This window comes from Chenopodium album, chromosome 4 (genome assembly GCF_948465745.1).
Source record: "Chenopodium album chromosome 4, dcCheAlbu1.1, whole genome shotgun sequence".
NCBI lineage: Eukaryota > Viridiplantae > Streptophyta > Magnoliopsida > Caryophyllales > Amaranthaceae > Chenopodium > Chenopodium album.
Genome location: NC_137837.1, coordinates 73,211,427 through 73,232,975, shown reverse-complemented (window position 1 = coordinate 73,232,975; position 21,549 = coordinate 73,211,427). Strand labels below are relative to the sequence as shown.

Below are 21,549 nucleotides of genomic sequence, written 5' to 3'. Positions count from 1 at the left end.
GTCTGAAATGACTCGTGATCTACACACAGTAATAAAATTATATTAGATTGTGAAGTATATTATCTTAATTGATTGGAATGTATTATAAACAATGGATGTGGTACATTTTGAACTAATTCTTTCGCTCCAAAAAAATATTATGATACAAAAAATAAATTTATATGATAATTTATGAGAGTTATAATCTAATTATTTTTTAATAAAATTATAATTCAATTTCTACATATGAAATATTGGTACTTTATCAAAAATAAAACTCTAAATTAATAATTTTATCCTAAAATTCTATCCAAATTTGATTGAAAATAAAATTCTAAACTAACTTTTTTATCCTACAAATTGAATTCTATATAACTCTATCCTACGTGGCACGACACTTGGCGAAAAGTTGGAACGCCAAATGTCGCTGCCTCATCGCCTGGCTAAAAGTTTAGCTTTATATATTAGTTATATGATATGATATATAGTTATATTTTAGCTTTATATATTAGTTATATGATATGATTTTTTAAAATAATAATCTAATAATTTTTGTAAATAAAATTATAATTCAATTTGTATATGAAACATTGGTATTTTATCGAAAATAAAACTCTAAACTAACAATGTTATCTTAAAATTATATTCAAATAGAATTCTAAACTAACTTTTTTTTTATCTTATAATGTCTATTTAAATATATCCAATGTGGCACGACACTTGGCGAAAAGTTAAAACGCCAAGTGTCGCTGTCTCGTGATTTGACTATAAGTTTAGCTTTATGTCGCTGTCTCGTGACCTGACTAAAAGTTTAGCTTTATATATATATATATATATATATATATATATATATATATATATATATATATATATATATATATCTTTGATCAAATTTCTATAGGCCAATTTCCATTATTTCCAATATAAATGTCACAAAAAAAATTCTAAAAAAAATATCGGATATACAATAAAATATTGTATATCCGCTACAATGTTACCTTAAAATGATCAAAAGTTACCCTTTAATGAATGAAAGTTACCCATTATATATAAGTTATCCTGATATAAATAAAAGATATTTAAGATTTATTTGATAAAATATACCCAAAAATATGTAAAAGTTACCCTAATTTCAACAAAAGTTATCCCGATATACAATAATATTAATATTACTGTAGATCGGTTGTATACAAAAGTTTTGGTTTAAATATATATAAAATTATATTGCAGACTCTTTTTGTCATTTTCATTGGATGTCAAAATTTTTTATTATACTTGTATAAAGATATTATTCTCCAAATATATATGCATTGACACCAACTTTTATATGTTGTTAACCAATATGGGCGGGGGTTACTTCATTAGTGTTATATCCTTATAGGGGTTATACGGTTAGTGTTACATGGCTTGCTTTATTAGTGCTATAAGGGTTAATATGACAGTGTTATAGGGCGGTTATTTTGTTCTTTTATAAGAGGTCACTTGATATGCTCAATCATCACACACAAAACACGCTGATGCATTGAAAACTATGGACAAAAAGTGGAAGCAACCTATGGAAAAGGATGGAGTTGTTTTTTTTCTTCAAACACCGAGTTATGTTCATACATCATACTTCTTCTATTTAAGAAGTTTTTACAGATCTAATTCATAGTAATGGGTACTTAGAAACTTAGCTTCAAAAATCATGGAAAATAATCGAGAGTGCTACTTGTACTGTCATGTACTTCTGGACTTGGACTTACATAAAAAAAGTAAAAATTAGTTTGGGCTAGACAAAACGGGCCACTTTATTAAGCCCTTTATTGTAAGAATGATATTCTGTAAAAAGAAAAAGAACAAAAAGCCCAGCCCAATTTGAAATACAAATGCGATTTCTCTGTTTTTTTTTTTTTTTGTTACAAAAAACACAAATGTAATAAAAACTCTAAAATCATCTATCACATTTTTAGCATACTCGTTTGCCAATTGCCATTACTTGTTCGGAGCTAGAACTAGAAGCTGTGATTATTAGAGATCGATCAAAATAGTAGATTAGGTAATCTACTATTACTAACAAGACTTGTGAAAACTTTAATAATTTAATTGTATAAGATGACTTTATATTAATAATTTGTATTACTAAATTTGGCATATAATCATTGTTCGTTAACCGTACCCATTCCTTCCTCATTGTACTTTGCTGTTACCGTCAGTAAATCAGTAAAAATATTATAAATGAATACATGAAAGTGGCCTTTAGAGATGGAGAGAGTAGTAGTTTAAAAGTAATACGAATAACATTTCAAAGCGCAACTTTGGTTACCATAGACATAAAGATTAAATAAACTACTCCCTCCATGTTTCTTGTTCGCTCCATTTGAATTTCATGGTATCCAAAGCACATCTTAAAACGTAACTATTTTCACTTTTGTTTATGCTATATAATTATAAAAATATGATATTTTAGAAGTAAATATTCATAATTAAAAACAGATTATATAAGATGTCATATGACTATATTACGGAATATTTCTTATGATTTATAAAATTGTGATAATTAGTGATCAAAGTTTGCCTCACAAAAGTGCAATTGAGCAAACAAATCAGGACAGATGAGGGAGTGTAATTCTTAGAAGAACAAGAATTTTGAAAGATAAGCCTTTCCTTTGGTGATGTGGAAAAGAGAGAATGTAAGAATCGCACAAAGTGATTGGTATGCAATAACCTTATTGTTACATTTCCACTACACGTAGAAAGTAATGAAAGTAACATAAACAATTATTAATTAACACAAATTAGTATGTTTGTCCATAGAAAAGGAGCCACCTATGATCTAAACTATATATTTTATATCAATAATGCTTCTATCTTGCCCAATTAGCATTACACATACCAACTTTATATGCACTAAAAGACAAAATGGGGATTGGCAAACTAGTGATCTTTAGTTTATTTAACACTATTATATAATTAGTTCGAACTAATTACTAATCACTCTACATACTTAAAATCTAATCAGACATTGACTAATCAGCTAGTATTCATATCATGTCGGATGTTTGAGATCTAACCATTAATAAACTTCCTAACAAATTAGAATAATGCTAATTAAAATTTTCAAACTCGAAATGAAATTTGATGTTAATTAACTTGGAATAATTTGTTTATTTGTTGATTACGGTCAGTCTCTCCTACTTATTCAAATAATTGTATATTTCCTACCTAGATATATATTTTTTTTCAACACAACTCGTTGCCCGTGTGCATAATTCACGTGCATTGAGGCTACTACATTTGTCTTCTTGTTTGGGGTCAAGATAATTGAATATTTTAATAGATGAAGAGGAAGAACATTTGTTCCCTAAGATGATACCAATGACTATAATATGATTAATTAAATGATTAAATTAACTTAATGTTAATGTCATAAGCTGATAATGCGCACCTAACTTTCCATAAGTAGATCCTTCGTGTACAAATTAAGAGAGCTCTTGAGCTTGCTTACGAATTTAGTAATGGGCCCACTTTGTAAGCACATAGCTACCAACCAATAAAAATTTGACAAAAGTGAAGAATGGGCTTGTATAAGACAAGTGGATAGGCTAGTAATGTTGACTTTTTGCTTATTTTATTTATTTATTTGGACTTTTGCTCCTAAGTGATGTTGAATATAATTTTGTAATTAGTAAATAATAGATGGGGATTAATTATAAAAATATATGAATTGATATTCATATTTCTCATTGTGATTTTGTATGTCCTGATGTCAAGAACAAGAGAGCATGGACATGATCAATTGGAGCGTATTATAAAGAAAACATGACATCGTCGTCGTCATCATCATCATGGAGAAGAATCATCAAGAAAGAAAAAGAACCTATTCCGAAAATAGATGTAACATTATAATGAAATCTCATTTAGAATATTAAATGAATTTAGAAAAAAGAACTTCCAAAATTATTGCAATAGTATATTCTATCTTTATTTATCACTTATTACATGATTACATCAAGGTTACATCAATAAAACTTTTTATTCTTATATCTTAAATAAATGAATAATAGAGGTTTAGAGTTCGCATCTTAGCAATGAAAAATTATTATGGACGAAGATTATCCTCTTACCTTTTTCCCCTATTCCCAAGTGGACCAAAAAAAAACCGTAAAGGACAAAGTCTAATAACCTAAGGGTCCTCTTTCCCTTAAAAAAGAATGAAATTTTTTCAAAATATAAAGATTTACATTAATCAATACTTGCATTATTATAAGCCTCATTTTCCTTAAGAAGTTCTATTCTAAACCTTAATAAATAAATATATGATAAACTTTTTAAAATAATGAAGTAAATTATGTGATATTTATTGCTTATGGAAGGAGTGTATAGTAATAAGTTGTCATCACTACACGAGTTGAAAACAAAGATAAGAAGCAGAGGAAACGAAAGCAAGTGTAATATCAGAATGAGAGAGATATGGCGGCTAGAAGGTGATTATTCCATTCAATTCACTCAGAGTACATGACCTTACATATATATATCAAGGAAACAATCCCTAGGATGATCTTTCCCTAGTGACTCACCTAGGAAGAACTACAGGACAAAACAGCAGAACCAATTTACTACTAACACCTGTTACAATGATATTGGAGAGCAGCAATAACGTAAAACATGAAATTACTCATCTATCCTTCATTACTCCCCCTCAAACTAGGAATGATGGGAAAGAATTCCTAGTTTGGCAAATAAGTGTTGCTTTTGAGCCATGCTCATGGGTTTGGTGAATATGTCAGCTAACTGACGTTGAGATGGTACATATTGAGGGATGATTTCACCTGATTGCACCTTGTTTCTTACAAAATGACAATCCAATTCCACATGTTTTGTTCTCTCATGGTGAACTGGATTAGCTGCAATGGACAATGCAGCCTGGTTGTCCACCTTCATTACTGCTGAATGCAAGTTCCTTAAGCCCAGATCTTTGAGAAGATGTCTCAGCCAGGTCACTTCACATGTAGTTAAGGCCATGGCCCTGTATTCTGCCTGTGCAGATGATAGAGCAACAACATTTTGCTTTTTAGACTTCCATGAAATTGGGGATGAGCCCAGTAGAATACAAAATCCAGTTGTCGATCTTCTGGTGATTGGACATCCACCCCAATCACTGTCTGTATATGCTGTTAAAGTAGCAGCTGACTGAGATGCTAGCAATATTCCTTGAGCAGGTGCCAATTTTAAATACCTGAGTATCCTTTTTGCAGCTTGCATATGAATGGATGTAGGTTTTTGCATGAATTGGCTTAAAGAGTTTACAGCATATGTAATGTCTGGCCTTGTCAAGCTCAAGTAAATGAGTCTTCCTATCAGTCTCTGATACTCATCAGCTCTAGTCAACGGTACACCACCTTCATGGGTGAGCTTCAGGTGAGGATCCATAGGTATCCTTACTGGTTTGGCCTTCTGCATCCCAAACTCCTTTATCAAGTCTTGTGTGTATTTCTTCTGAGATAAGAAGAAACCTTGCTCAAATCTATCCACTTCTAGACCTAAGAAATATCTTATGTTTCCCAGATCTTTCATGTGAAATTGTGAGGACATGAACTGTTTCACTTCAGAGAGCAAAGAATGATCGTTTCCAGCCAACAGAAGATCATCTACATAAACAAGGACAACAGCTATAGATTGTCCCTGTTCTTTAATGAACAATGAGTAGTCTGTCTTGGATTAAGAGAAACCAAATTGCGTGAGAGCAGTGGACAGTTTTGAGAACCATTGTCTAGGTGCCTGTTTCAATCCATATAATGATTTCTTCAATTTGCACACTTTCTTCAACTCATTTGCTTGTTTCACATCATTGCTTGCTTGTATCCTGCTATTCCACTCTGTATACCCAACAGGCAATGTCATGTAGACATTTTCTTCTAGATCCCCATGTAAAAATGCATTTTTGACATCCATTTGCCACACTGTCCAGTTTTCCATGGCAACAACTGCAAGAAGGGATCTCACAGTGCTCATCTTTGCAACTGGGGAAAAGGTCTCAGCATAGTCTATTCCATGCCTTTGCCTGCATCCCAAAACAACCACTCTGCTTTGTGTCTCTCAACAGTGCCATCTGGTTTTAGCTTGGTTTTGAACAGCCACTTGTTACCAATGGCTCTTTTACCAGGTGGAAGATCAGTTATCTCCCATGTACCATTTTCTTCTAGGGCAGCAAGCTCTTCATTCATTGCAATTCTCCATTTTTCTTCTTTCACTGCTTCTTTGAATGTCACTGGATCTTCACACATTGAGATTTGTGACATAAATGAGGCAAATTGAGGTTGTATTATTGTTGATGCTGAGTTAGCAATGCAAATTGGCTGAGTGTTAGCCAGACCAACCTTGTAGTCTTTAGTCTAGGTTGGTGGTCTCTTTTCTCTAGCTGATCTTCTTATCTCAGGTTGCTGAGTTCCATGACTGTCTTCCTGCTCACCTCGAATCATTACAGCCTCTTGTGTTGCTTCTTCAGATTCCAGATTTTGTTCATGATACACAACTTCATCATGGAACTCTTCCTGTGCCTCCTGACCATGTTCTGAGTTATCTTCATGATTATGTTCTTCTTCTTCCTCAAAAGTCTCCTGGTCAGCTGTAATGTGTATAGGAATTGGTGATAAACACTTTACAGTTGATCCCTTCTTATTGTAAGGAAAAATTCCTTCATAAAACTTCACATCTCTAGACACAAATTGCTGATGATTAGTTAAATTCAGCAATTTATATCCTTTCTGGTTATGAGCATAACCTAAAAAGACACATGGAATGCCCTTGGGAGCAAATTTGTCTCGATTTAGTGCAGGATTATATGCAATTGCTAAGCAGCCGAACAATTTTATGTGAGAATAATCTGGTTTCTTTCCAAATATTTTCTCATATGGTGTCTGAGTTTTCAGAACAGTGTTTGGCAGTCTGTTGATAATATATGCTGCAGTTAGGACACAATCACCCCAGAATTGCAATGGCAATCCTGCTTGAAATCTAAGGGCTCGAGCCATCTCAAGGACATTTCTATGCTTCCTCTCTACTCTCCCATTTTGCTGGGGTCTCTCCACACATGATGTCTGGTGAATAATACCAAGATCACCGAAGAATTCTCTGCACTTCTCATCATCAAACTCCAGTGCATTGTCTGACCTTACAATCTTGACAGTGGCATTGAACTGAGTTTTCACAAGTTTCACAAAGGATGTTATAGCACTGTAAGCATCTGACTTAAGTCTTAACAACTGAACCCAAGTGGCTCTGGAATTATCATCCACAATGGTCAAGAAATATCTGTATTTTCCTCTAGCGCAGATTTTGTATGGATCCCATATATCTATGTGTATCAATTCAAACACCTGTTTTGCATGAGATTTACTAGCTTAGCAGTGAAAGGTAATTTAGTAAATCTAGCCATGGGACAAGTTAAACACACAGAATCTTTAGGCAAGCAAGATTTAGATACACAACCAGTTTCAAAAATTTTGTTCATGGGAGCATGTCCCAGCCTGTTATGCCACAGAGTGCAATAATCTAGACTAGAACTATTACATATCTTCTTCTCTTTCTTCATCTGCTCCTTATTCTTCAGATCTACTTTCTTGTGCCCTCGACTTCTCCAATTGTCTACAAGATAAAACAGTCCATTTGCTCCTTTTCCCACAGCTTTGATCTTTTGATTCTCACAGTCCTGAACAATGCAAGTTTCAGGTTGAAATCTCACTTCACAATTGTTATCTTTTATTAGCTTATCCACTGATAACAGATTATGTTTAAATTCTGGCACACACAACACATTTTGTAACTTCAGACCACTACTCAGCTCAATATTACCTTTACAAGTTATTTTTGCTGTCTTTCCAGTTGGTAAGTTAATTTTGACACTACCAACTACAGGCATGCATTTATCAAGCAGTTTAGCATCTGCTATCATATGGTGGGTTGCTCCTGAATCAATGATCCACTCTCCTTTATCACTACAGACATTATAGCAAGAGATCATACCTGCAAAGTTCACATCTATCTCCTCCTTTATCTCATATCCAGATTTGCTTCCTTTAGAAGAAGATGGTACCAGCTTGAGTAGTTGTTCCAGCTGCTGTGCAGTGATAGCCACAGATTCTTCTGTACCTTTGACATTTGCTGCCATTTTCATTCCCTCTTTCTGCCTGCTCCATTTACCTTTCCCTACAGCATCACTCTTTCCCTGCTTCTTGTACAGATGATGCCATTTAGGGTAGCCTACTACCTTCCAGCATACCTCAGCATTGTGAGTCTTCTTGCCACACACAGAGCAACTTGAGTTCCTTGAGTCTTGGTTCTCCTGAACCCTATTCTCTGGTCCTCGATGATCATGTCCTCTGCTATACAGAGCAGTTGACTCCCCCTCACCTTTAGTGGCAATCTCATTGAATGTGACTCTCTGAGATTCTTCTTGCTGTAGGGCTGCACATGCTGTTTCAACACTGGGCAAAGGTGTTTGCATCAGAATCTGACTTCTTTGTGCTGTGTATCCACCATCAAGACCATTTAAGAACTGAAACATCAGTTGTTCCTCCTTTTGCATATTCAATGCATTCACAAATGCATTAATCTCAGGAGTCGTGTTGGAGATGGGTGGCAGCATGTTTAGGCTCTCTATTTCAGCCCACAACAATCTGATTCTGGTGTAGTACTCACTGATGGAGTCACCATTTTGCTTGATTTCATAAACTTCTTTGTTCAACCTATATTTCCTGGCACCATTTGTTTGCAGAAATCTGGTTTCAAGTTGCTTCCAAATCTCAGATGCTGTGTCCAGGAACATCACAGACTTCTTCACTGTGTCTGTCATGTTGCTTGTAAGCCAAGCTATGACCATGTTGTTGCATGTATCCCACTGGTCAGCCTTCAGATCATCAGTGGTATCTTTCTTGATCACTCCAGTAACAAATCCCAGTTTTCTTTTTGAGGCCAAATTGATCTCCATATAGATCTCCTCCACTCTCTATAGTTACTTTCCCCAGTCAGGTTCTCTACTGCCACTGAGTGCTGCCCATCTCCGGGATGGAGATATAATGGGTTTTGCATGTCTGACAGTGAGATTTTCGACATTTCAAGGTGAAAGATTAAAACTTTAAGAGTTATAAACCAGGAATCTGCAGGAAAGGTTTGATCTTTGAAAGGAAAACACTCACTCTGCAAAAGCTGCAATCTTTACTCTCACTCTCTGCTTGCAATATCGACCTGTCGCTCTGATACCATGAAAACAAAGATAAGAAGCAGAGGAAACAAAAGCAAGTGTAATATCAGAATGAGAGAGATATGGCGGCTAGAAGGTGATTATTCCATTCAATTCACCCAGAGTACATGACCTTACATATATATATCAAGGAAACAATCCCTAGGATGATCTTGCCCTAGTGACTCACCTAGGAAGAACTATAGGACAAAACAGCAGAACCAATTTACTACTAACACCTGTTACAATGATATTGGAGAGCAGCAATAACATAAAACATGAAATTACTCATCTATCCTTCATTACGAGTAGGGCAAAGAACGAAGTATTTCCACCCACATTCTTACCATGTTGAGATGCAGCCTATCACAATTCACAAAGGCCAATCTAGATTAGATATATCTCTTTCTTTCTTCTTATCCTATTCCCACAAAAAGTTATATACTACCTCCGATTTTTTTTTTTTAGTTGCAACTTTAGAGTATTATTTGTGAGATATAAAATATTTCAAAGTTGAAGTAAAAAAAATCGGAGGTAGTATGAATGATTTATAGTCCCAAATGTGCAACAATTACTAGGAAAATTTCTACTTCAATGATGAGTTGATCACTTGATATTATTCTTTTGAAAAAAAACCACTGTGGAATCAAACTTGATCACAAGTAAGATATTTTGGGAAGAAAAAGAGTTTCATTGTATTGGTGAAAGGCTTAATCAAATAATTATGGATTATGGATCGGATTATGTTTAAAGTTCTATGCGACGGTATAATATCTAATAAAGAATATAATTACTATGTCCATAAGAACGCTCATGTATATATTTCGGTGTATTGAATGAGAAAGCCACGACAATTATTTCTCATTGTATATTAGTGAAAGGCAAAATGAGTATTTAGCTTTCTAAAGAGCCTTTTAACTTTTAAATTATAAGTACTATTTCCAATAATGAACACCTAAATTTCTAAAAGTGACAACTGACAAGTGCGGTGGCATAAAAATGCATCAAAACTAGCATAATACCACAATTATGAGGCAACGAGCAAGAGTTAACCGAAAGTGTGTGTACAAGCCTACAAATCATCAATGAACCTAAGGAAAAACGTTAAAGATGTAGATATTACAACATAGTACATACCTTTATGATGTATGATTATCATTTTGTAATGCGACCCCCTCCCCTGTTTTTTCAAGGGTAAGATGTGTAACAATTTAATCGTATCATATTCGATAGAGAGGCGCGTTGCTAGGGTTAGCGATGGAAAAGGATGATAATATGAGGTCATTTTAAATAATTTTATAGCTTGTTTTAGCTAATTTTGCATTGTATTCGGTCACTTTTTTCTACTCCTTCCGTCCCTAAATTACATTCCTCATTTCTATTTTTGATATTCCAAAATTACATTCCTCCTTTCTATTTTTGGTAAGTTTTTTTTAGTAAATCAACTCTCTTTTTCTGTTTTATATTTAATGTTTTCTCACTCATCCTTACCTAATCTCACTCATAATCCTTGTGCCAAATTACAATGAATATGATTGGTTAAAAATTTTCAATTAAGAGCATGTGATTGGTCCTTTTTTTTTTGCAAAGGATTGATGACATGTCATGAGTAATAACTAATCTATCTTTGTACTTCCCATTGCATTATCTAATTATTGTTATTTGTCTTATTCTTTCCTCCTTAATTCCCGTGTAAATTTCCAAAGAGGAATGTAATTTAGGGACGGATGGAGTATTATTGATTTTATAGGCCTTACATGATTTCTTAATTTTGTAGATTAATATTACTAGTCTTTGTGGATGCTCTTAAAAATATTAATCTACAAAAGTATGGTAAAGTTGACTAGTGTTGAGTATGGTGACTTTTAATAATCCATATTACTCGTAACATTAATTATGTATCCAAATTATGGTGGGACATTTGCGTTTGTTCCAAAAGAGTTTTCAACATCTCCAAGTGATGGTATGATGGTTTAATGCAAATACAATTTTCCATAGTATAAGTTAGCCACTAAAATAAGAGATTAGGGTTTGGTCATTGTTATGGTGGTCCGTGCATGCCTAGCTTTTTGATTTTGACGGTCTATTCATAATATTCACTTGGAGATATTGCGGAACTAGCTGTTCAAATTAAAGCTCACTTTATACATTCTGATTAATTTAAATTTGAGTTTGGTTAGGCCCCATTTGGAGAAAATCTCTCATAAGTCATTACAAATCTTATTGAGTTTCTATATAATCTTGAATCCAATAACTCTAACTAATTAAAAGATGAAAAATCTTTCTCACCACTTTATTTAAACACTTAATTATTAAGTAATAGAAAATAACAATTTTGAAGCAGTTATTCGCTAATACATAACGTGAAAGCAATTCGAAGGACACTTGGAAGCTAGTCAATGCAAATTCGAAATCCTTTTCAGCCGTCAACCTTAGCTGCCAATATGCCAAAATCTGTTGTGCAGATTCATCAAACCCATAATTTTGTTGAAAATTGCCTTGAATTGACATATATGTGATGAGCATATTATTACCTATATAATGACTGTAATAAATCACGCATATGTACATTTATATGAGGTTATGACTTGAATCAAGATCTTTGGTTTGGTGGCATAAAGTTTCTATTCTAACAAAAGTAACATTTACTTATATTATTCAAATTATTAAATTAAAATGATCTTAAACATATTATGTAAAATTAATGATATTGAAATTGATGATATAGTATATTTTAAGATAAAACTAGTCTTTTGACCCGTTCAACGAACGAGTTGTAGCTCATTTTATTTTTCTTGAAATGTGTTGCTTATTTGTGTTATATCTGTCGGTGATTTTTTGTACTCGTAATACTTTGCTTAATTTTCTTACTTATAATTTGCAAGTTAGGAATACATAAGAATTTTAACATTAAATAATTTGTATTTTAACTTTTACATTAAAAGGGGTATAGAGAGGAGTATAACTTTTTTTTTATAGTGAAAATGGAACACTCCATTTTCTTACTCAAATTTGCTAGTTATTAGGAATGCAAAAAGACTTTAGCATTCAATAACATTTTATTTTATCTTTTACTTTAAGAGGGAGTATAAAGAGGACATATTAATGGGTGAATTATGATGACATGTGTCATATAGGTGATTGTGATTTGTTTTTTAAAATACTAAGTATAGAAGTATAGATATAGATGTGCGTATTATATAATCATATACAAAAGAGTACAAAACATGTAACAACATCAAAAATGCCATTTGAGTTTTTTCATGAATTTGAACAATAAAAGTATGTTAAAAATTCCATACATTGAACATTTGAACTACATAACATAAGGCAATAAAATAATATTTCTTTATCATATTCGAAATAAATCAATGTCTTATGTGCAACTATTCGAACTAGATAAAGAAGTTCGGCGCCTCAATTTTGGCACTACATTTTCCATTCCATCACATTGTGCATTGAACCTTATACCCTTCTTTCCCTTTTACCAAACTAGACAAAAAAAATTGACAAACTCAACCATCATCCTTTTACCTTTCCGTTACAATAACCCCCTAAAACAAAATAATAATAATAATAATAATATTTTAATCATAGACTAAAACTTCTTTTACTTTTTTTTCTTCACTTCTATGATTCTATCTCCCCAAAAGTTAGCCCAACGAATGAGAGATATTTACAACTAATAACCCTCTAATTTCTTTTGTCCCCAATTGTTTCACTACACAAAACTGTTTTAATCTCGAGTCTACTGTCTGTATCCATACCCGAACCCGGATAACTGATTCGAATGACCCAACCCGAACAAATCAACCGAGTTGTTGTTGTAGTTTTGAGTAAACAAGTTTGTGTTGTGATTGAAATAACCCGAGCTAAACCTTTGATTTGATGATATTCCACTTTGGACCTCCTCATCGACTAACCCGGATGCACGTATTTTGTTTTCCACGGGTGACTCCACTTGTGACAAAGGTGGTAACGAAGGGATAAACAAGTCATTTCCATTATTACTAATGTTGTTTACTTGCCCCGATTGAGGTTGGGCTGACCCGGTAAATGCCGCGGTTAACCCGGCTAGTACAGCCCAATCAAAACTACCCGACCCGAGTTGCTGAAGGTTAAACTTGTCATTTTGCTGCTGTTGTTGTTGCTGTTGCTGTTGTTGCTGATGTTGTTGTTGTTGTTGTTGTTGTTGGGCAACATTGTTATTATTCTTCAAAGAGTTCATACGTGGCAAAGCGAATGAACGGTCATCAATTTCCGGTAATGATTCCATTACGTCATCAAGATGTGATGATGACGATGAAGATGTTTCACCTGTTGTGCTTGTTTCCTTGCTCATTGTAGGCTTTGCCGCACTCGAATTTTTCTTGTAGATACGACATAACACCCAGTCGTCCAGCTGATTAACAAAAATATCAAACGCGTTAACTAAATAAATCTAACACTTTTTTTTTTAATAAAAAAACCAATATCAATCGGTTTAAAAAATAAAATTGTATACAACAGGTTTAGACACGCTAACAAACCTTTGAACTGCCGGTTTTACGGGTGTTCTCGGTAAGACGATACTCGTGCATGATCCAATTGGTCTTGGTACCCTTAGGCGCTTTACCAACATAAAAAACGAGCGCCTTCTTAATTCCAACCTTTCTCCCTTGTGTTGTTATAATCTTATCGGTTCCGGTAGCCTTCCAATACCCGGAACCCGCTACTCTATTGGGTCGTGACCCGTTTGGGTATTTCCGGTCTCTTGGACTAAAGAAATACCATTCTTTTTCTCCAAACATCGCCTTACCTACACAAAATTCACAGTTTATCACGTTAATAAACAAAATTCGACGACTTAATTAAAAAAATGTAACACCAAAGGAAACTCTGTATCGACCGATCTAAGTAGAGGACTTACTAGGTAAAACCCAAGGATCGAACTTATAAAGATCGATTTCGGCTATAATTTGAAGAGAAAATTGATGACCAGCAACTTTTCTACACAGATATTGAACCAAGAGTTCTTCATCAGTAGGATAAAATCGAAATCCTGGTGGTAAACTCAATTGAGCCAAAGGATCTTTCTCTTGAACTCCCATTTTATAATCAATCAAATCTTCTCACAAATTCGCAATTAACTAATTCTACAATTTTAATTTTGTTTTGTTTAATTGGGAGTAGAATAATATTTGAATATTTCAACTGCCAATTTTTCGAGATATAGAAGGAGGGAGGTCCATATTTATACAAAAATAAAAGGGGAATTATGTGTAACATTTTTTTTAAGAGATAAGTACGGAATGTCCTTGTCTTACCTCTTAAAATAGGGCCCACAAAAGGGTAAAAATGGTGAGCCGGTTAGAGAACGACACGTATCATGTGTTCGGGGGTTTATTGAGATGGCCGACCTTATCTTTACTTCACGGAAAAAAGTAGCAGAGAATAGAGTTGAGTCACTAGTATTAAAAGAAGGACACGTGTCGGTAAAATTTAGGAGATGTTCTAGAAGGTTTTAGGGAAGAGGTGGGCGGGGTATTTTTCATGTGTGTGTGCAGTAATCCACGTCGGTAAACTTAGGGGAAATTATATTTGGACACGTGCTTACACGTGTGCTGCTTTAAATGACTGCGTTAGGTTGTTAATTTTGGAGTTATTTGCGGTAATTATTACACTAAATGATTAATTACTGCTGTCATTTCAGGAGATTAGACAACCATTTGTCATAGACTAATAGTATATGCAGTAAATGCAAAAGTGAATTATGGGAGTATTTTTTGGTTTCTCTTTTTTTAATGGGTTTTTGATAGTTAAAGGTTGCTAATTTGGGTTATGATGGCTTGCTTGGTTGTACAGTAGATTTTAAGGATTTGACTATGTCAAAGCTTTACATTTTTCTCTAAAAAATAAAAATAAAATTTTAAAATAATCGACATACTTAGATCATATTCTTTTAAGTTGCATTACTCAGAAGTTCAAACAAAACAGGCTCTTACTTCATTACTTGACTACTCTGATTTAGAGTTAATGTCACGGTTAGTAGATACTCTCACATCTACGTTTTTCCTAACAAGCCTAATACAATATAAATCTCATAATGATGTGAAACACAATTTATTTAGTTTAATATTTTTAACTAACTTAATGAAAAAGATTGTATGATAATATAATTGCAGCAATTGACATTTCAAAGTTAAAAGTTAGTAAACTATGACTGTAGTTCTAAATTAATACTAAGTATACAATATAAACCTCATCAAATAAAATCTTGTCAAATCTGTATTTTTATTTTGTTTCATCATGTCAAAATTTTACAGCTTATACTAACCAATACATAATGACATATAATAATGGTCACCTTGTAAAATCAAATATTGTAATTAATTTGGGACAGAACTGTGGATAATTACATTGTAGGACTAATTTCAATGTATGCATACTTATTAAAAAATCGCAACTTTATAATTCTTATTAGTGGATAATTAATACCTACGGTCGAATTAGCAAATAAACCCAAAAAAGTTGGGCAAGATATTTTGGGTAAGGTATTTACGTTGCACCCTCACTTTCTAAAAGTATATCTACCATACATTGCAATTAAAAATATCTTAATGATTCCCTAATAACCATCACCTCTTCGTCGACCAAACATATAATTATTAGATATTTCTTGTTTTCTATTATCATATTTCGAGCCTTAAATATTAATTTACTATGCTAGCTTAATGAATCCATTTCTTTGTACTCTGTAATATTTAACAAGAATTGGGGTAAATTTGAATAAAATATATAAAAAAAATATCACAATTCATAGCTAATTAGCTATCGATTCAACACAACTTTTTTTTTTTTTTTTTTTTTGGAAGGAATACGTTAGCAGGATTATATTAAATCAATTTTCGCCGAAGATTCAACACACTTTTGTACAAAGTAAATTTTAGGGGGGAAAAAGTGTATGAAATAAATATACAAAATTATGTGGGAAAAAAATGGGTATGGTACAAGTGTAATAGTGGGAAAAAGTAGGATGAGGACACGTTAGGGCCGGGGAGAAAAATTGAAAGCATGGAAGAAAAAAGAAGTTGGCTTTTTGTTAAAGGAGAAACGTTTTTTTTCTTAAGTGGTTTCTTTCACTCTTTAACTTCTTTGAGCTGGTGATAGCACAACCTTTCCAAGTGTAGCATCAAACCGATATTTGCCCTTTCTATTTTGATATTTTTATGTGTGCTTTTTTCGATTTTTAATACACATATTTTTTATTGAATATAAACATTAAATATATATTTTTTAGATTTTACTAATTTTTAAATACTTGATTATGTTACATATGTTTAATTAGAATAATATGTCGGTTTAATATTTGAAATGTTTGTATTATACAAATTTTTTCTTGTAAAGGTAGGAAAAATTGAAAAAGACAAAGCATTGTTAGGAAAAATAAAATTCAAAAGAAGATTTCAAATGCGTATGATATTTCTTTCGTTTATGTTTTTATTTTTTCGAGCTCTTGCTTCATTGCAATGAGAGCATTGAAATTTTCACGCATTTTTTCATGAACTTTGCTGATACGTAATTAGAGATATCAATAATTAATGACGTGCATTGACAAACGACCACAGTTAGACACGACTATATAAAAAAGAAACAGAGAGTATACTCGATGTATTAGCTTAACTTCTAATACGAGTATATACGTATCCCATAAGGTGGTGTATGTTATTAATTATATTATTATATATAACAAGTTAAATGGAGGTCAAAAGTCCAAAGCCTGGACAGTTCTATGTTGATTGAGGATGGGAAGACGTTACTTTAATATAAAAATCAATGTATATACGTGGTAAGTGTAGATTATAAAGAGGTAGTATGATCCAAAATATGGGCGTCATTTTCTTTGTTTTGTTGTTTATATGATTGATATCTTTTTAATATTGTAATGCCACTCCCAATTTTAGGAAATATAATGGAAATTGCTTTGCACTTTTGACGTTACTAATACTTCCGTTTTAGGTTTAATGCAACACTTTAAATTTGGTAGATTTGTCCACAAATTCTGTGAATTGAATCTATAACTATCTACGTATGTATTGATGAAAATATCTTAAAGTAAAGAAAATGTTATACATAACCCTTTGGGTTACATATAAGCATTAAATTAACACTGAAAATCGTAAAAAAGTTATGAAATCATAAAAATATAAACATTAATTACACTAATTTACACTTTTTTTTTTGTCATGAATTCCTAATTTTATACAATTTCCAAGAGTATATTTAATGTATATAACATTACCCTTAAAGTAAATACAAGTATTGAACATCTTATATACATTCGCTTTCATGCATGTGTTATTCAAAGCTGTGGTGAAAATGAGATAAAACATGTGATTAACGTAAAAGTCAAATGATGAATGCATTTAACCAGCATGAAACAAATCAAGAGAATACATGAATTATGTGTGGGTAGATCCAGAAAACCTATAAGAAAAGTATAAGATGCATGCATACCTTTCCGAATTGAGATGGAAAATTGATTTAGATTGTCTATCATGTAGTAATCCTTTGTTTTATTTAAGAAAATTCCTTATTTACAACATATTGGAGTATAACAAGGTGGATCTAAGAAAATAGAAATTGAATTTGTGGAATTTGAATTCACAACCGACTTTTTGGTAAAATACTATTTGGTCAAACAACCCCTTAGAAATTGATTAGGAAACTAACAAATACTTTACACATTGAATAAATTTGTAGAGATTGATTTCACTTCTAAAGAGCCCATAGCTGGGTGAAATTCAATCCTACAACCTTGTAATAATGAAATGTAATTCATTACACTCAACCAAGACGTAATAATTGGTATCTACTTTTAGTTTAATTTGATTGATCCTACAACCTTGTGATCCTACTATACCTAAGGTTTCTTATTCAAAGCCTAGTACACATATAGTAACATGATCAATTTTACAACTTCTAAAGTGCAATATTCTATACTTTATAAAATGAAAAAGAATTTTGTATTAATTTTTAAAATGAACTAGCTATAGTAGCATGGTTGCATAACTTGCATTGCATGTAACTTTTAAAAGAGCATTTTTTGCTGCTTATTTTCACTTTCCACAACAAAAAGTTTTTGGAATCAAATCAACAAAACTTATCTACTTGACAAATATCTTGTTCATAAACAATATACTACTATTAATTCGGATTTTTCTTGATTTATCAAGAACTAGAAGCGAGAGAGCTGGAGGTGATTAAACTGGTCCGGTTAAAATAGATGAGCCTAACCCGAACTCATAATAATGTACTACTACCTAAAATAAACGGGAATTACTCATCTTTTTGACATAAGAACTCCTAATAGCTTTTAGGTTGAAGAATTTTCCTAATCAATCTCTCCCTAACTTTATCCATTTGAGCAGTTCCACACAAGTGACAATGCAACCTCAACCTCAACCTCACAAAAAAAGTTCACAAAAATCACAATTTTTATTCGCCGCCTATCAATCTCTTGATTTGACTACGCAGGCACTCAAATAATATTCAGCCATGCATTGCATCTCTCGGAGGGTCCTTACTCACATGCTATCACAGAACTATCTTTACGCCCATTAATTTCTTGGACGGTCACGTTGAAATCATTTTTCCTATTTCAACCATCATTATTATTATGAAAATATTTAAATAAAATTTATTAGTAATATGGTTTTATTTGTAGTACAACATATTATATTGTACTCCGTATTAGAATCCTACCTTCATGTACATAGATTGACCTGTAATACTAGTTGAAATTCTTCACCGTAAAAAATATATTTTGCAGGCGTAGTTTAATTTTAGGTGATGGGTAGATACTCTCAATACTAATGATCATCAACCTCAATTTTGTTAAGTACATAACAATACTCCTACATATTACTAATGTTTGTTACATTTTTTAACGTTTACTGTTTGCACAAGCTAGCTAGATTAGAATTAAAGGGTTGGAATCTACGAGTTGCTTTTTATGTGATAAGTGGCCTAAAAATGCTTAACGGATTAGTTCAAAACATAGAAGGTCTTAATCAAGAAAAGCCACATCACACATGTGAGGACTCACATTCAAGAGATTTATAGGGACATCTATAATTGGAATAGTTTGGTGGGTCAAAGTAACACCTGTAAGAAAAAACATTTGTGTGGTATAATGAAGAAGAGGTGTTAAGTGGACCAATAATATTCAAGATATCATAGCTTCAGTGTAGAAAACCTTATTATAAAAAAATAAAGTCTAAGTTCTATGTCTTATATATGTCAAAATCCTAGAATATTATGGATTTATGCACGAAAGTAAAATGTGTAGGTGAAGTATTTATTCTTTGGTCAAATTATGAGTTAAACGAACCTCAATCTTTACTTTTTTTTTTTTTTTGAACAAAATCAACTTGTTCTCATCCAATAGCTGTATTACTTAATTAAGATAAGAAATCTACAATCTTTTCTCTCTCCTCTAATCTTTTTCGCTCGTGTGCATTTGTACTATGATGTCACTTCAGACGTAAATACTTACGTACATTTTATTAACTTTTTGCATGTTCAACTATTGAGTTGTTGAGCAGGGTCAAGGGTGGTGTGTGTCCACTATTAGTACCATACATAAACTTAATTATATACACGTACTCATATTATTAGCAAAGTACTATGTGATAGATTTAAAGCCTTATTAGCAAAGTAATATGTGATAGATTTGAAGCTCGGTCATCTCAATTAGCTAATCTAATAGAGATCGTCATTATAGCATATATTGACCCTGTAGTTCATTGATCGTAACTTAAGATGTTGTATGACCCTTCTTTTTCTGACTTATCTCACACTGATAATAAACATCTTTACGTTACATAATGGTAGATCTTGGACTAAAAAGAAAGACATACTAAGATTTGACTACCTAACCTCAATCTAATTTAATAATTGTATGTATAACAAGTGTATTTTACCTATTTTTTTATGCATAATTTGGATTACATAAAAGGTGGACTAGGGTTTCCTGTGTTAAAATTATATAGTGACTCTTCATTTTTATGTTAATTTTTACATTATCATGCCTCGACCTTTAAGCAAATCTTTTCTTAAGATAATCAATTAATCACTAAGAATGAACAATTAACAAGTTATATATAGTGGAGTCATGATTTTAAGGTAGCTAGGGGTTGAAAGCCAATAAAATTTGTGAATCATAATAATAAAGTGCATGTATGATTAATGGAAAAATAAATTAATCTACAGAAAAAAAAAAATTGTTCATGCTCATCAAAATCTTTTATTTCATTATTAATGTTTAGAGGAAATTAAAACACAAACTCAAATTCAAAAAATCATTAGGTCACATCAAGAGTCTCCCACCATTCCTTATTAGTCTACACACTTGACTTTTGTGGGATCTCTAAAGCACCCACTTCTATAACTTTTTTAATCAAAATCATTATCAGCCTTTATTGAATGAATTTAATTAGTTGAACATAGAAAGTAAAATTTATTATGAAGAGAATTTAATTTACATTGTATATATTCATTCATAGGAAGTGAGAAATGTTGTTTGGTTGAAGGTTGGATATAGTTTCATTAACAAAAGTACCAAGGTAAACAACATCTTTATTTTCCAAAAATTTTATCTTATCATGTCAATCAAGTATTTGTATATAGTATATTGTTCCATTAAGTTAGGTAGAAAATAATAAATTAAACAATGAATAAAGGTTTTTTTTTTTTTTTTTTTTCAATCAATGAATAAAATCCACATTGTCACAAAAGACCCATAAAAGTAACAGAGGTAAACATTAAAAAAAAAAAGTATATGTAATAACGTAAATAAAACAACTATAAACAAAAATGGTACAGTTCAAGATTGATCAATGCAGGGATTGTATTATGCATTAATATAAACTAGCCTTCTGACCCGTGCAATGCACAGGATGTTTATAAGGGGTACAATAGTAACTTTTGTTTTATAATATGTTTTAATTGGAAAATGAATAGTTTATAAAGGAGAAGAAGGGGTGATAATTGAATGTAATTGTAGAGATATTAAGTTGGGGGAAAATGAATCAAATAACATTCATATATGTTTTTTTTTTTTTTTTTGAAGGGAACATTCATACATGTATTGAATTAAAGCTAGTTCTTTTTTAAAATAATAAGAAAGGGGATTAATTAATGAAGGGAGGTGACATGTGGCATTGGTGAAAAATAAATTTTAATTACATGTGGCATGATGGGGATGATGGTTTGTGTTTTTAAATACTAAGTATAGATTACGGGGTATAAAAATAAAATGTAGTCAACAGAATTAACCTTAAATGCTAGATTACTTCACGTTATCTATG

The 21,549-nt window shown here is 32.1% G+C and overlaps 1 protein-coding gene across 1 annotated transcript; it reads right to left on the bottom strand.

The window, feature by feature from the left end:
- Positions 1-12,533: 12,533 nt before the first annotated feature.
- On the bottom strand, positions 12,534-14,398 carry LOC145629297 (NAC domain-containing protein 72-like). The gene is made up of 3 exons (XM_081681857.1): positions 14,109-14,398; positions 13,729-13,997; positions 12,534-13,601 (listed from the first exon to the last, which is right to left on the bottom strand). The coding sequence occupies exons 1-3, from the start codon at positions 14,287-14,289 to the stop codon at positions 12,948-12,950; spliced, it is 1,104 nt and encodes a 367-aa protein (XP_081537983.1). The 5' UTR covers positions 14,290-14,398; the 3' UTR covers positions 12,534-12,947.
- Between the last annotated feature and the right edge of the window lie 7,151 nt (positions 14,399-21,549).

Bases quoted from the DNA above. Each gene is read 5' to 3' on its own strand.
- LOC145629297 (XM_081681857.1), bottom strand. From the start codon at position 14,289: ATGGGAGTTCAAGAGAAAGATCCTTTGGCTCAATTGAGTTTACCACCA. The intron at 13,998-14,108 runs GTAAGTCCTCTA...AATTTTGTGTAG, and splicing joins CGATCCTTGGGTTTTACCTA to GTAAGGCGATGTTTGGAGAA. The intron at 13,602-13,728 runs GTTTGTTAGCGT...TTTGTTAATCAG, and splicing joins GTAAAACCGGCAGTTCAAAG to CTGGACGACTGGGTGTTATG.